The sequence below is a fragment of the Furipterus horrens genome, unplaced genomic scaffold (assembly GCF_987537825.1).
Source record: "Furipterus horrens unplaced genomic scaffold, mFurHor1.1.pri manual_scaffold_7, whole genome shotgun sequence".
In the NCBI taxonomy this organism is placed as follows: domain Eukaryota; kingdom Metazoa; phylum Chordata; class Mammalia; order Chiroptera; family Furipteridae; genus Furipterus; species Furipterus horrens.
This window is the reverse complement of record NW_028327177.1, coordinates 103,769,696-103,786,155: the sequence shown is the minus strand read 5'-3', so window position 1 is coordinate 103,786,155 and position 16,460 is coordinate 103,769,696. Positions and strand designations below refer to the sequence as shown.

At 46.2% G+C, this 16,460-nt stretch overlaps 1 protein-coding gene across 1 annotated transcript in view; it reads right to left on the bottom strand.

The window, feature by feature from the left end:
- Positions 1-16,460, bottom strand: part of SLC6A11 (solute carrier family 6 member 11) — a 128,163-nt gene that overhangs the window by 91,688 nt on the left and 20,015 nt on the right. The window contains exon 5 of the mRNA XM_090284176.1: positions 4,470-4,602. Coding sequence (XP_090140302.1) covers positions 4,470-4,602 — 133 coding nt within the window. The remainder of the gene's footprint in view (positions 1-4,469; positions 4,603-16,460) is intronic.

The window sequence follows — 16,460 nt, the reverse complement described above, 5'->3', positions numbered from 1 at the left end:
GGGCTTCCACTTCCTTATTTGTAAAATAGAGTTTAGACTTAAAACTAAGATGCTACCCAGCTCTGACATGCTATGAATCCAATATTTCAGAGCCTGTTCTCAGCCATTAGAATTCCCACCTTCCTAGAATCTCATTCTCTAACTGTTCTGTTGTCTCATGCTGATATTAACACACTGAATTGCTATTGCCTGTCTGGACCTGCCCTACTAGGCTGTGTGCTGTGGAGGACAAGACTGTCCTCTCCATTGCATTCTAGCACCTTGCAGGGAGCCCAGGCACAAGTGGAATTCATTCATTCTACAAATATTTATTAAGCAACAGCTACAGGGCACCCTGTGACATATTGAAGCTGGCCCCTAGCAAGTTTCTCTCCAGCCCAGAGCAGCTTCTTTTAAGAGTAGTAGTTGCTCACTCTGACCCTGAGGAGATCCTGAATGCCAGCCTCTGCGACATGAGAAAATTGTAAACTCCTTGAGGAGGGCACAGGTGAGGATGAAGCTAAAGGACACCTGCAGAGGCTGTCCCTGGAGATGCTAGGTGCCAGGGCAGCCTCTGGGCCAGTTCACTCCCTGCTGGGCCACTGGAAAGCATTGCCAGTCCTTCACCTGTGGTCTTGTCACAGCCTCACAAGTGACGTATTTGTTTGTGACCTGAGCCCAAATCCCCACTTAGACAACCACCTGTCAAAGGCTGAGCCTGAAACATGTGCCTCTAGGAGCCAGAGACATGCTGTTTGAATTGAATTAAAGTTGGGGTTACAGTTTTTATCCTGGAGAAAGAAGGAGGTTGGGAACTATTTCTCAAATTAATAAAATATCAGATAGTTTTGCTGAGGTCTGAATATAGGAAGTGGGCTGGAACTTAGTGGGAAGATAGAGTTCTCCTTCCTTGAACAGCTTCATGAAAGTGGCTCTGGCCAGGGTCCAGCATGCAAGAGGCAGGACGACCTCTGCCCTCTCAGGAACACTCATATGACCCCATGTTTATTTTTAGCTGTTTTTGTACAGAACCACAAAAAAACTTTTGGACACTGGGCTCATGTCCAAGTTGAGATGAGAAATAGTAACAAAATAACCAGACCTTCTTTGAAGAGCCCATGTGCCGATCCAGGGACCCCCTAGTCCCCCAAAACTGTCAGATTTGTCCCACGGAACCTTGTCATTTGTAAACAGCTGGAGAGCTGGGCCACCAGGCTCTAGTTTCTGACCAGACACTTGACACTATGTGTCTTCATCTATCAAAAAAGGATGAGAGTGGACCACATGGTCTCTAGGGTATCTCACAGTGCCAGCAAACCACATCTCATCCTGGATGCTAACCTTGGTCTTAGGTATGGAACATGGGAAGAGCCCTTAAAACCCAGTCTTTAGGAAAATGCTTAATTGGTTCATCTGACTTTAGCATTACCTTAAAAGCACATTTAGATACAGCTGCAACCAACAACCATTGAGTACCTACTATGGTACTAAGGCATCTCATTAACTGCCTCTTCAAAACCATCTCATAAGAAAATTGTCATTGTTCCCATGTCAGAGATGACAGGCATGATGATACACTCATCCAGAACATGGGCTCTGTGGTCACCAAGGCCTGGGGTTAAATCTCGGCTCTTCAGTTCCTACCTGAGGGTCCCTGAGCAAGTTACTTAAACGCTTTGAGCTTTAGTCTTCTCATATGTAAAATGGAGATAATGCTAGCCCCTCTCTCATGGGGCTGTTTCAAAGTTTGCAATGAGCATGTGAAGTGCTCAATAATTATTACCTACTACTGCTTGTGAGTATTGTATTATTACTACTGATATCATTAACATTTATACTAGAGATGAGAAAAAGTAGACTCAGAGAGGGTGGGTGAAAGGACATCACTCAACACACCACAATGCTCTAAATTTTGAGTCCATGGACAGGCAAAGTGGGTCAGTATTGAGGTACAAAGTTGCCATGTAACTCTGACCAGTCTTCTCAACCTCTCAGTCTCAGGGTCTCCACCTGTAAAACAGAGGCAATATCTCCCCAGTTTGTGAGATTTCGTGTGCTGATGTAGATGAAAAGCCCCTGGCAGAGTGTGCAGTAAGCAGAAGGCTGTGAAGAAATGGTCCCTCCCTTCCCATATGCCTCTTCTGAAATTCCCAAGAATGTAGCCTGCCAGTCCTTCCTTGAAACTCTGTTCCTGCATTAGAATTCTCTGACAAAAAGAAAATTCTCTAGCACATAAACTCAATGGGCCAGCCAATGGCAAGTGGCCCTACTATGGGACTGAGCTTTCTCCTGAGGGTTAAGTAGAACCAAATTAAGGCATGGTCCATGTCCTGGGCCTGCGAGCCCAAGTCCACATGTGCACATGGACAACACATTCAATGCATGTGCAAAACTTTGTCCACGCCCCCCCGCCCCCCCCACCAACCATGCACAATACCACCTAGCCAAGTCCCACTGGCCTCAGCATCAACACCCAAGGATGCGTAATCATAGAAGAAGCGATAATAATACCAACTATGACACTTCCTCCCTTCTCCTATGGTTCACAGTGCACCGTCACTGTTAGCTAAGTAGGACAGAGGCTGTGTTTTATTCATCTTTAGATACCCACTGAATAATGCTAGGTACGGAATATATACTCAGAAACTATTTCTTGAATGAATAAATATATCTTTATAACAAGATTTTCAAAAGTCACCATTATTCAGTACTTAGTATTAGTTACACACCCTGCTAAGCACTGAACGTGCATTCTTGCATTTCTTCCTGGCAACCACCCCATATGGCGAACTCAGATATTAATCACTGTTTTGCAGAAGAGACGTCAAATGATGTGCCCAAGATCACAGCTAATGAGCGACAGACCTGAGATGTGCATCCTGATACCAGACCCTGATTCTTAACCCCTCTAGTCATTTTCCACCTCTTTAGCCAGAAGAGGCAGCAAGAAGGGGGACAGGAGCAATGTGTATATAGTCTGAAGAAATAGATCAAGAATGCAATGATTTTTATATTTGAAAAACGAGAAAAATCCTATTGCCTTTATGATAAAAACCAGAGAAAGCCAAGATCAGCAAAATCATTTTGGCTGAAGGGACATGAGTCCCTGTTTTACTCAGGCCTCAGCTTCCTTATAGCCCATAGCACGGGGCTTGTCAATAGCTCTTCTGTACTCTAACTCCCCTTCTATAGGCCAACCACCTCCAACATTCTAGCACTTTCCTCTTGATCCCACCTACCACTGGGGGAGCTCAGGGACCATCTTTTGTAAAAGGATGCAGAGTTGACAGGTTCCTGTTTTCTCATGGGGTTTATTTCCAGCCCCTGACCTAGACAGTAGCTTACAATCAAGTTTATGAGCAACTGCCTACCAGAAGCAAGCAGGCAAGGAGTGATGCAGTGGGTCAGGATGACCCAGGTATAAGAAAAACTTCATTTTCCTCAAGTAAGAATGAGTGGGCACAAAGGAGGAAACTAATGGCATTGATGCTCAGCCACAGAATCAGGGAGAAGAGGGAATGGTGGGGACTGTGGCCAACCATGTATCCTTAGAAAGAGGTAGCTGCTGCTAGCTCAGGCATATTCTGCCATGTGAGTATGCAAGTTCAGTATCGCCAAAGCTTTCAATTTTCTATGGGAATGCCAGAATCCTATGCCTTTTTTCCACATAAATTTTCCTAATTTCTAAATGTTGGAAACTATTTTTTTCTTTTAAAAATAAAATAAAACATGAGTGGGCTGGACTTGGCCATGAGCTACATGTTTATAATCTCTATTGATTCTTGTGGCACAGACATCTGTGCTCACCAGACATCCCTAGGTTCCCCTACATTTCTCAGCCTTCCTTGAAATAGGTCAGCTGTGCCTCAGGTTCTGGCCAGCAGCAATAATGGAGGAGCTGCAGTAACTTTCAGGACAGGGCAGTTAAGAGCCACTGTCTCCTCCCACTTCTCTTCACTGAAGAGGCACCAACCCTGGAAGCCACGTGGTGCAGATGGCACAGCAAAGTAACAAGGTGAAAGTGTCTGCCCTTCCCTCCACAGACTCCAGGCAGGAAGATCCTGGGGTCTGTCAGTGGAGGCAGCCAGCATTACTTGTACTAGCACACATCTATAGCACATGTCTTAATTACAAAAAACTGCATGGAAGAAGCTGAGCACTTCCTGGTTTTCAAAGCACGTTTACTCCTCTTTCCATGTGTGACTCTCAACTCAGTAAGAAGATAGAATAAGGCTTTGTTATCTCACAGATGAGCAAACTGAGGCTCAGAAGATGGAAGTGAATAGCCCTGAGGTATGCAACAAACAAGCAGAATTCTAGCTCTGGGTTCCTGAGTGGACTCCCTGTTCAGTGCTCCTCCTACCCCCCAACTTAAGAACTAGCCTTTGCAATGTAAACTCCCTGGCACTCTCTGGGTCACTTGTGAGCTCACATGGGACAACTCGCACTCTCCCCTGCCCGCACTAGTTGCTTGAAGATGCCCCTCTTACCTTCCCTGTGGACTTGGTCCCCTTCCAGATACAGAAGTAGCAGATGGTCCAGGCTGCCAGAAGACACAAGGCCAGTTCCCAGCGGAGATCCCCAATGTGCTCAATCCCATCTGAGATGGCCAGGACCCGGCGCCTGCAGAAGAAAGGGCCATGGTCACAGGGGCTGGGGTGGCTCATTCCTTTACCCCCCACCCACCATTCACCTAGCATCTTCTGAGTCAAACCCAGAGCTGGGTGTGGGAGCCTCATAGAGGAAGAAGACCTAGCCCTCTGCCTTCATGGAGGCCTAGTTAGCAGACAGTTTATGGTGCAACACAGTAAGGATATGATGAGAGAAGCACAGGGCCTTTGGTTGACCAAGATGCCCTTAGCCTACCTCAGGATACTAGGAGACCACAGGACCATCCATAAACACTCAGGTCCCTCTGTCAGGGAAGATCGTACACCCTGGCCTCCTGAACTCAAGGGCAGCCACTAGACTTGCTTTGGCTAATGGCACCTGTGTCACTTCAGACAGAAGCTTTCAGAGTCAGATGGTATGGTCCACCATGTCCCCTTTTCCCTACTACTGTTGCTGTCATGACAGAAACATGTGTCATGATGAGCCTCTAGATGCCTGAGTTCCTGAGTGACTACTTGAACCCTTCTGCCACCCTGTATCAGAGTGTTGTGTGAGCAAGAAACGAACTCTGTTGCTTTAAGCTACTGAGATCTTCGGGGGTGTTTGTTACTCTAGCATAAACCAACCTATCTTGGGCCCTCTAGGGGGCCAGGGAAGCTTCCTGGAAGAAGTGATATTTGAAGCCACTATAAAAGATGATGGAATTTAGCCAGGAGAGAGAGAAATCAAGATTATTTTAGGTTGAGGGAATAGCATAAGCAAAGGCAAAAAAAAAAAAAAATATATGGGCACAGGATACTTGGGGAATGCTGGAGCACAGGGATCAGAGAGAAAATCAGACAAGGTAAACAGAGGCACCATCAGGAGCCTTGAGTAGCATGCCAAAGGGTAGGGGTGTCCTAGGCCACAGGAGAGAGAGGACCCATGGGTACAGCAAGCCAATGTCTCTAGCTATGGCCGTCCCTCAGAACCCATCCATTCTTCAGAGTTGACACAGGTCTGGCTCCCAGAACCCACGCCTGGGGTTTGTATTTCTTTAAAGTCAAACTCGCCACGCTCCATATTGTGCAGAACCATGGCACCAACACAAACCCCTTCTGAACTTGCTCCACAAACCCCATCCCGGCTGCCAAACCACCCCCACCAGACCACGCCAGTCGCCTCAGCACTCTGGGAACGTCTTTTGAGAAAGCAGCTCCCATCCCACCAAGCATGAAAGCCTCCCTCAGTGTCTGTCTCCCTGGGAATCCACTCTGGGCCTGCTTCTGCATTAATTACTCAATGACACCAATTAGCACTGGTCTGCAGGCTCCTTCCAGCCCCAACCCCCACAGGAGAAATCAGGCAGGCCCCCAAACAAAATTGGGCTCTGTGCAGCCACAAATTTATTCAAAAGGAAACCAGCTCCCAGACCTATAGTCAGAAGTAGGAACATCCACATAAATACGCATTTATTGAGCAACTACTTGTGACAGGCATTATATCAATACTAAGGTAGTAAGGATAAGAAGGCATGCATGGTACGGCTCTTGCCCTTGACTAGGATAAGTTAGATACAAAAGAGGTCCAAGTCATTTAAGAAAGAATGGAGATAGACACATAGTTATAACAATAATCACTTTATTTGCATCTTATGTCTTAGCAGTCTCTGGCTTTAATTCATTTTAAAACTACAGGCCTTATTAAATGAAACCCTAAAGAGTATTTATTATTATAAAAGAGCAGCGGGCCCCGAGCATGATCCTTGTGGGGTGCTTGTCAAAAGACAAAAATTCCTGCACCCCATCCCAGAACCAATGAAGTCCGAATCTTTGAGGAACGGCCCCTGGAAAGCTGCATTTTACCACGTTTCCCCAAGGATCACTCAATAACCATAAGGCCTGAGCACCACAGAAGAAGAGTTTCCTGGCAAGGAAGGAATAACTTACCAACTCCACCTGAATAATTTTCAACCTTTATGTTTTTCTGGGTATGGGGCAGGGAGAGGACTTGGAGAGGGAATCCCAAGAAATACGCTGATGCACCTCCTCACTCCCAACATTCTGCAGGAACTTCAGGGGGTCACTGACCCCCTTGTCTCCAGATTAAGAGCCTTGTAGACAATGTATACAAACTGCCCTGAAAGCCCATCGTGAGAAGGGACAACCCAGAACAGGAAAGCGTACCACTGCGTGTGCTCTGTCCTACTCCACTCCAGCCTCTCAATTTTTCCTCAAAGAAACACAGAAGGCCCTCAGCTAGCAAGGGTGCATTCACACACATGCCTTCTTGTTAATGTAGTTGCTTTCTGAACCAGGAAACTGAAAGCTGGAAAGGACACAGAGACAGAGGGAGAAAGAAGGGGCAGACCAGCCAGGAGTAGACTGGCTCAGGTCCCCTCTCTTCCACATTCTGGATGCTGCAAACTTCTGAGTCGTGCAGGCTGCTTCAGCACCCTCTCACTTAATTGAACAATCTAATTTCCAGAATGGGAAGCAGATTACTAAATGGTATGCAGGATGAATTGCTCTTTTGTTTCACCAGACACTATTTGGAAACATCCTCAAACTATTTTCTTTAGGTTTTATCAGCACTGACTAACTAGCCATGGACCTTGGGTTTCTAAAGAAAGGGGGCTTGGGGGTCAGGTTCTCAGCATGCAGGACTGTGGGGTTGTTTTGAAACCCACAAGGGCAGCCTTTGAGAGCATGGGGGCTGGGCACTCAGCACTGGATACTTGGAAAAGGCACAGCTCTTCCTGGGAAAGAGCTTTCTTAATGACCCACCTCCATAAAGCACTGGGACAGAAGAAAGGTCTGAATAAGAAAGAGTTTGCTGCCAACACCCTGGCATAAAAAGGACACAGGACCAGACCTCCCAATACTGTTCAGGGAGCGGGAAATGTTGAAGACTAGATGGGGCCCTTTGGAGGGATACATTTACTCAAGTAATATTGTGCACATACTGTGAGCCAGGCACAAAAGCAGATTCTTCAGAAAGCATCTTTTTCAGGTCATAAGAGTAAAATATTTCTACCCAAAGGCTGAAATCTCAGAGCTTGGCACTATAACACCTGTGCTTCTCCAGCCCTTGGCACATACTGACATGGGATGGGCAAATTTCAGCGCTGCTCCTTCCCAGCCATGTGACTTTGTGTAGGGAGACATCGCCTCTCTAAGTCTCAGCTTTCTCATCTGTAAAATGGGAGTGATGATACCTCCCTTCTACAAGTTTTCAAGTATGAATTCATCTAACCATCTCAGCAATCCTTGAGGTAGGTACCAATATTATCATCATTTCAAAGATGGAAGAATTGAGGTACAGAGAGGTTAATAACTTGCCCAAAGTCATACCACAAGCAAGTGACAGGGCTATAAACTGAACCCAGGGATCCTGACTCTAGAGCCCACACTTTCAGTCACAATGTTAACGTCCAGATTTTCCTGTAACACTAAAATCATTGCCTTCCTCTCTTCTTTATAAATTGGAACTAAGGTAAATGTACAGCCCAAAGCTGCCTTCTGTGTCTTTGTGTGTCAGGTAAAAGCAGTATACAGTATGTGTCCTTTATGCATTTATTAATTTATACAAGAAATAGTTATTAAAGTATCTTCAGTGTGCCAGCTACTATGCTATGCCCGGGGGTCCCTTAAGAGCTTGTGGTCTAATGAGGAAGGCAGATGAGTTAACAGAGCAGGGTGTGGAGAGGGTTATGACAGAGAAAAGCAGGAGACCCTCGCTGGGTGTCTGGCCGATATCAAGATGTAGAGGTGGAGGTGGGTCCTGCCTAAAGGGTGGTTAGCAAAGGAGAGTTAGCAAAAATGAAAGGGGACATTTGAGGGCAGAAAGGCCACTGAGGGCAACAGCAAGCAGGCTGGAATGAAGGCTCAGTGATGCCAGGGCAGGATATGGCGTGTCGGGACAGTGCAGCAGAAGCCAGGGTAAGTGACGGCGATGAGGACATGGCTGAAGTGGTGAGCAAGGGCTGGACTGTGAGCCTTCTGAGAAGGTGGGTCTTCAACCTAAGGGTGATGGGAGCATTGAAGAAGCTTAAACAGGGGTGAGACCCTGTCGGATGTATGTTTCAGAACACTCTCTGGCTGCAGTGGAAAGAATGGATGGTAAGGGTGGAATGAAGCAGGGTGTCTAGTGCAGAAAATTTTGCCTGAATTTGGACAATAAATAAGGAGGGTCTGGACTAAGGTGGGGTAATGGCTCTGGAGGGGAACTGATGGGTTTGAGAGCAGCAGAGGTACAAGGTAGCCAGCAGCAGGGAAGAGGGAGGTCTAGGCTGACACCTAGGTTTGTAGCTGGGTGGGTGGCATTAGCTGAGCAGGAGTGAACTGTCCAGTGGGGCTGAAGAGGAAGCAAAGAATCAATCTTTTAGATAAGATGATTTTGAGATGCTTGTGGGACACCCAGGGAGCTGCAATGCTCCAAGGCTACTGGGTCTCCAGGTGCAAATCTCAGAAAAGAGATGCAGGGAGATGATTAGGGTGTCCTGGGAGAGCATGAGGTTGCCTGGGGAGCACTGGAGAAGGGGAGGGAGAGGGTCTATAGCAAAGGCTCTGGAACCCCGACATCTACAGAGCAGAGAGAAGAAGGGGGGAAGGCCTTCAAGGAGGTGGAGAAGGGTGAGCAGAAAGGTAGGGAGCCACCAGATAAGGTGGCATCCCCTAACACAGAGGGAGAGGGGGATGGGATTCCAGAAGGGGAAGTAGCCCACCTTCCAAGTGCTGTAGAGCAGCCTGGGGAGAGGGAGAGGGGCTGTGAGATTTGGGACCAGGAGGGGCGGGTGAGGCAAGGAGAGCTGCTCGCCTGGTGGGGCAGACTTCAGGTGGTGCCGTGAGGAGGAGGCCGGGGGGGAGAGCCTGGGGAGGTGGCTCTTTTGGGAAGTTGGGCTCTGATGGTTCAAAGATAATGGTATGTAAAGGGGCCATGGGGAACAAGAGCTGTTTTACTTGCACTGGATTTGTTTTCAGGTTGGTCAGACTGGGATATTCAATGGGAAAGAAGAGAAAGGAGGGGATACGTTTTAATTACAGGAGGGAATGGGGAGATAAGAGAAGAGGAAGGGGGTAGAAGTCCCAGAGATGAAGGAAGGGAAAGAATCCATGGTAGTGATGTCATTTCTAAAGGAATTGCAGGGAAAGAGTTGGAGAAACCAAGAGGTGAGTTTAAAAGCAAGTTCTGTCCATATTAAGAGACACTCAGAGGAAGGAACGAATTGCTGAAGGTGGAGGGGACAGTGGCAGGTGCTACCTGAGAGCCCTCACTTCCCATGGCATTCGTTCTCATTGTGAAGGCATTATTATACTCATTCTACAGGTGGGGAAACTGAGGCCCAGAAAGGTAAAACAACTTGCCCAGACTGGGGCTTGAAACCAAGTTCTTCTGATGTCCAAACACCCACTGCCTCACCAGAAAGGTACCCCAGAGACAAAAAGTATAGGGCTCAACCCCTCTCTTATTCCTTGGATATCACCTTCCCTTCCCTGTCTCTCCTCCACACAGAGCAGCTGAGTCTGGAGGGAAGCAAACAGCCTCACCTGGAACTTCACTTCCAGACACTTCAGCTTCCAGAGCCAGGGGTGGTCTGACTGGTAGAAGCAGAGATGGTGCAGCCCCCTCCCCCTACCACACCGCAGCCACACGCTGCCACCACAGAGAGCCTGGGAGAGGCCCTGTGGGAACAGCTCCCAGCTGGGCCTGAGGGAGGCCTCATCTTAATGTTCAGCACGGAGTGGGCAAACACATCACCTTTCTTTAACCTGCCACAGAAAAAGTACTGCCAGGGACGCAGAGACCGCCCTAAAAGCTGGCACTGAGGAGCTGGGCTATAAATAGCCTTGCTTGGTCTTTTCTGGTCTCCCAAAGCAACAAACAAACAAACAAAAGGCCCATCTCCAAAACAAATGTGCCTTCCCTGGCCCCTCCAGAATCCTTCCGCCTTCAGAGCTCTGCTCACTTGCCTGGGAAGAAAGAAGTGCAGGCCCCCAACTCTTCCCATGTGTGGGGCCTGCTCCTGCAAAGCCCACAGCTGAGGCCCTAAACCAGTGCGGGACTCAGGCCAAGGGCCCTCCTAGGCAGGAAATTGAGCCCTCTGCATCATGCATTCATTCAGTAGATAATTCCAGGGTGCTGACTCCATGCTGAGTACCCTAAGGACTAGAGCTACAGTGATGAGTAAAGCAGGTGTGTTCTATCCTCAGGGAGTTTACTACTGGGAGTATAAAGATAACAACATGGACAGTAACAGTTTACATTTCTTTCACCACTTACTCCTAATGTGAGTGCAACTATTATTCCATTTTACAGGAAGGAAAACTGTGGTTTAGGGAAGTAATACACCCAGATAGGCAGAGGCAGAACCTGAAGCCTTTTCTGTTCAACTTCCAAGGCAGAGTTAGAGAGTTTAGGCCCACTGCCCCATTTCAGGGAAGATGAAACAGAAACACATCATTCAGGAGATACGATTAAGGTCCTAAGATGGCCTGAGGGGTCTAGAGTTAAGTCTGCAATTTCTTCTACTGTTACAGAAATCTTTCTCTAAACCCACACAAAAGTTCCCACCAGTCCCCAAACACACCCTGCACTTTTCCCCTTTCCAGAATTCATTTCCATTGTTCTCTTTGCCAGGAAGGTCCTTCTCAGTTCTCCCAAGCTTTTAAAATTCTATCTGTCCTTCAAAAACCAACTCAAATAATATAAAGCCTCACAAATGTTTTCTAGGTCCGCATCCATAGCCTTAGGACAAGTCCCTCCTCCCATTTAAAAGTTAAATGAGCAACCACTGTGCACCAGGCACTAACTAGGCCAGGGGTCAGCAAATTTTCTCTGTAAAGGGCCAGAAAGTAAATATTTTAGGCTTTGCAAGGCCTATGGTCTCTCTCTGAACTATCCAACTTTATCCTTGCTTGTGAGAGCCTCCATAGACCTTTTGTAAGTGAATGAATGTGGCAGTCTTCCAATAAATCTTTATTTATAAAAACAAGCAGCAGATGGGATTTGGCTGGTTGTCTTCTGACCCCTGCTTTAGTCAAATGCTTCCCAAAGAACACTAATACTTCAAGACACCCTGAGTTCCCAGGTCACATTGGGACCTCATTTGAGAAAATGCTGTACACTGTGGCCCTCCTTAAAGAATTTTAGTGCTCATTAGAATATTAAAGTCTCTGAGAAGTCCTGAAATAAAGACACCTACCTCTAAAGCTTTGTGTAACCCAATGTTTCCCAAATCTACTTAGAAGTAGTCCCCATTAAACTACAATGAAATATTGCTTCATACCCACTAGGATGGCTATAATCAAAAATTCAGACAATAACAAGTGTCCTCAAGAAGTAAAGAAATTGAACTCTCACATACTGTGGGTAGGAATGTAAAATGGTTTAGCCATACTGGAAAAAACAGTTTGGCAGTTTCTGAAAAAGTTAAACATAAACCTCAGCAATTTCACTCCTAGTTTATTCATAATAGCCCAAAACTGAAAACCACCCAACTCTCCATCACCTGAAGGATAAACAAAATATATTGATATGATGGAATATTATTTAGCCACAAAAAGGAATGAATTAGTGATACACGCTATAACATGCGTGAACCTTGAAAACATTATGCTAAGTGAAAGAAGACAGTGACAAAGGACCACACAGTGCATGGTTCCATTTATATGCAATATCCAGAGTAGGCTAATCCACAGAGAAGTAGGTGAGTGGTTGTCTGGAGGTAGTAATGGAGGTTAATTGTAAACACGGAGAGATCTAATTAAGGTGATGGAAATGTCCTAACCTGTACTGTGATAAAGGTTTCACACTTGGCAAATTTACTCAAAATCATTGACTTGAACACTGAGAAGGGATGCAGTCTATGGTATGTAAATTATACTTCAGAATTATTAAAAAGTTGTTAAGAAGGAAGTGCCCTTCACCAAGTGTCTACCTTTCCAAAGCAATACACACACTTTGGAAGACAGCATGTGCATGTTATTTTGTTTTACTCCCATTGTTCTGAGGAAACTGAGGCTCCAAGTAATATGTACCTTGTCTAGGATCACAAACTGGTGAGTTGCAGAGCCTGGCCTGGCAACCTAGTCTCCTGACCCCAAGTTCAATGCCTGTTTTGGCCCTCCGTGGCTGGAGGGTGAGACCTGGGAAGCAGGAGGCAGCGAGAAGAGAGTATGTCTAGCAATGGGGACTATGAGAGCTTCAGAACACAGGGGAAAGACTCTGAACTTGGGCCTCGTAGGGAGATGTGAACAGAAGTTCTGTAGATCTGAAGGCAAGGTACACACAGGCAGGATGAGAAAGAGAGAGAATGCCACAGCCTGTGGGACTCTGCCAAAGGTTTTTAATGTAGTCCATTTGCACTCATGGGACATGGATCCCACAGAGAGGGAAGGGCCTCACTGCCCCATGGCTGGGGTCCCAGGGCCCTCAGAGCCTGACCCTTTCTCTACATCAGCACAGCCCAAAAGTACTGCCTAGGCCTTCCCAGCCTCACGGACTCCCACAGTACAGCATGTCTGCCTCACATGCCACTGTAAACTCCCCTGGGCGCCTCTGAAATGTTCTGTGTTAAAGCTGGCAAAGAGCCCCTGCCTGCCACGGAGATACGGTGAGCTAGAAAGGCACACATGCCATCAGAAGCAGCCCAGGGAGAGGAAGTCTAGAGTGGGGAGTGGGGTTATGCTGCCAGCTTCCACGTATCCCACCAGGAGACCTCTGCTCTCTGAGTGTCACCTTATCCACCTCAACTGTGGTGTGGGGAGAGTGGACAGGCTGAGAATGAGCGAGATGCAGGAGTGAGAGGAGCTATGTCATTGACCAGTTACTTTGCACACCTACCACCATCACTTCATACTGACGGCACCTTGAAGAGCAGGAGAGGTACACCCATTACGCCCATGAGGATACGGAGGCTTAGATTCCATGGAGAGTCCCCACTAGCAAATGGGACTTTCTGGTCCCCCAAGTCTGGCACTTCTTCCCCATCCTGGATTTCTTCCAGAGAAAACATGGAGCAAAAGTGAGTGTGAATGTGAATGTGTGTGTGTGAGAGAGAGAGAGATGGGGGATGTGGGGGGGACAGTGAAAGAGGGAGAGAGAGATAGAGAATCTGTGGAGTTCTACATACTTTCTTGTTGTTTTGTTAAAAAATCATCTAGAATGGAGATAATGCACTAGAATTTGGTAACAGCCCCTTCTGGGTTATCCTGTGCCCAAGCCTGAATTAAAGTCATCCATTAACACCTGTGCCACCAGCTGCAGTGCCATCAGCTGTACACTCCAGAGGCCAGCTTCAATTTACATCTGTCATCCCAGCAGATCAGAGTCTGCAGGTCTCACACTCAACACCTGACTCAGCTGGAAGCCACAGCATTCTTTTAAAAGCAAGGTTCAAGTTGTTCCCTAAAGGACCCCTTGAAACCCAGAGAAAACATAACCCAAGAGTTGTTTTGTTTTTGCTAGGCACTGGAGCCCTGTCTTCAGTCATTCCTCAGTTTTTCTTTCCCTCCCACTGTCCACTAATTATACCTCCCCATCTGCTGAAAACTCTTCCTCCCAGAGCCTAGGTCCATGGGGCTGCAGAGAGGAGGAACATGTCAGTCAGATTCTGCCCAAGATAAAACAGATAGCTGATGGCTTTTCAAAGACAGGCAGGAGGAACGTGGAAGGGCAGAGGGAGGCGGGTGGGGATCAGAGAGGCCTGCTCTCAGCCCAGGTCTGGCTCTCACTCGCCAAGAGAGGCACTTTGAATAAGTCTCTTACCCTCTCCCCACCTCAGAAGCCATTGCTTCCACTGATTATAGTCTTGGGCTTGTTACTTAAATCTCTCTGCAACTCACTTTCTTTGTCTGCAAAATGGGAACAGTAGGAGCAACAGTAATCAGGATTAGTAAATGCTGAAGAGCTGTGATCTATTATTATCCATTTTCGATCACCTCTTCCTCGACAAATGTCTTACACTCAATAATGCAAAGCTGTGATTTACTAAACCAGAAGAGTTTTATCTGAGGTTCCTTTTACGTCCTGATGGGTGCAGTAATGAAAAGAAAGTCACACTTTATTACCAACACCCATCGTATACACTGGCCCTGAGTATGGTCCTCTAAGAACATTACTTCATTTAACTCACCCATTCAAGGCATAAATGTGACTGTAGGAAAATAAGAAGAATGGTATTAAACGTACAGGAAAATAGTGGCAGAAAGAGACTATCAATTGTTAGGAAGTAGGGCAGGGAGTGGGAAACATATTACAATAGACTGAATGTTTGTGTCCTCCCAAAATTCATATGTTAAAATCCTAACCCCCAAGTGATGGTATTGGGAGGTGGGACCTTTAAGAGGTGCTTAGGTAATGAGGGTGGAGCCCTCATGAATGGGATTAGTGCCTTTATAAAAGAAACCCAGGAGAGCTTCCTTGCCCCTTCTGTTACATGAGCACACAGTGAGAAGACACCTTCTGTGAACCAGGAAATGAGGCCTCACCAGACACTGAGCCTGTCAGCACCTTGATTTTGAACTTCCCAGCCTCCAGCCGGTGTGAAATAAATGTTCATTGTTTAAGTCACCTAGTCTATGGTATTTTGTTATAGCTGTCTGAATGGCTTAAGACACATATTTATAAGTGATATATAATAGCCCCTCCTTATCCATTGAGAATACATTCTAAGACCCTCAGTGGCTGCATGAAACATGGATAGTACCAAATCCTATTTACACTATTTTTTTCTATACATACACACCTATGATAAAGATTTAATTTATAAATCAGGCATGGTAAGAGATTAACAACAATAATTAATAAACAGAATTATAATAATACACTGTAATAAAAGTTATGTAAATGTTACTCTCAAAATATCTTACTGTACTATACTCATCCTTATTGTGATGATGTGAGATGATGCAATGCCTACATGATGAGTGAGGTGAATGATGCAGGCATTGTGACAGTGTCAGGCTACTATAAGGGTTACGTGAACACAAGCACTACAATACTGAGACAATCGATTTGACAACCAAGATGGCTACCAAGTGACTAGTGGGCAGGGAGCATTAACAGAGTGGATACACTGAACAAAGAGATGATTCACATCCTGGGCAGGACAGAACAGGACCACATGAGATTTTGTTATGCTACTCAGAACAGTGTACAATTTAAAACATATGAGTTGCGTATTTCTGGAATTCTTCATATAATATTTTCAGACCACAATTGACTGTGGGTAACAGAAACCATGGAAAGCAAAACCACAGATAAGGGGGGGGACGTCTGTGTAATCTGATACACAAATGTGTCACATTTATACATCTGTTGTGTTTTATTGCTTACAACAACATTCACAATTTTTGCAATCAGTTAAATATTAAACAATTAAAATAAAAAGGACACAACATCCAGCTCAGGCAATATAGTGTGAATTCAGATTTGCTTTGTGGTGCACCTCCTGAGAGCTATAAGGGGCTGCCCAGGCCTGTTCCCTTGCAATGAATCTCTGGTGTGGCAGAACCATCTACATCCTCAACTGGACCTCCTTTCTGTTATCTTTAAATCAGAACCCAGTGCTTCCCTGGTGGGAAGGATTAAGCGAGAAGAAGCCTCTCTCTGAGAGGTGAGCTCCTCCATCCATTAGGGCAGTACATGCAAGGAGCAGGGCCTTCTGGGGAAACTGTTGCTGTATGGGGGACAGTGGGAGGAACCAATAAGGCTGGCTTTGAATTCTGAGTATATGGGGTGCAATCCCTCACTTCTCCAAGATTATGTTTGAAGAATGGGGGAAATGGAAACATTTTTCCCTTCTGTCTATCTCAAAAGGCTGATTTAAAAATTAAATAGATTGTGAGGAGGATCCAAGATGGCAAAATAGTGAGAGCTGTGCAGACCTC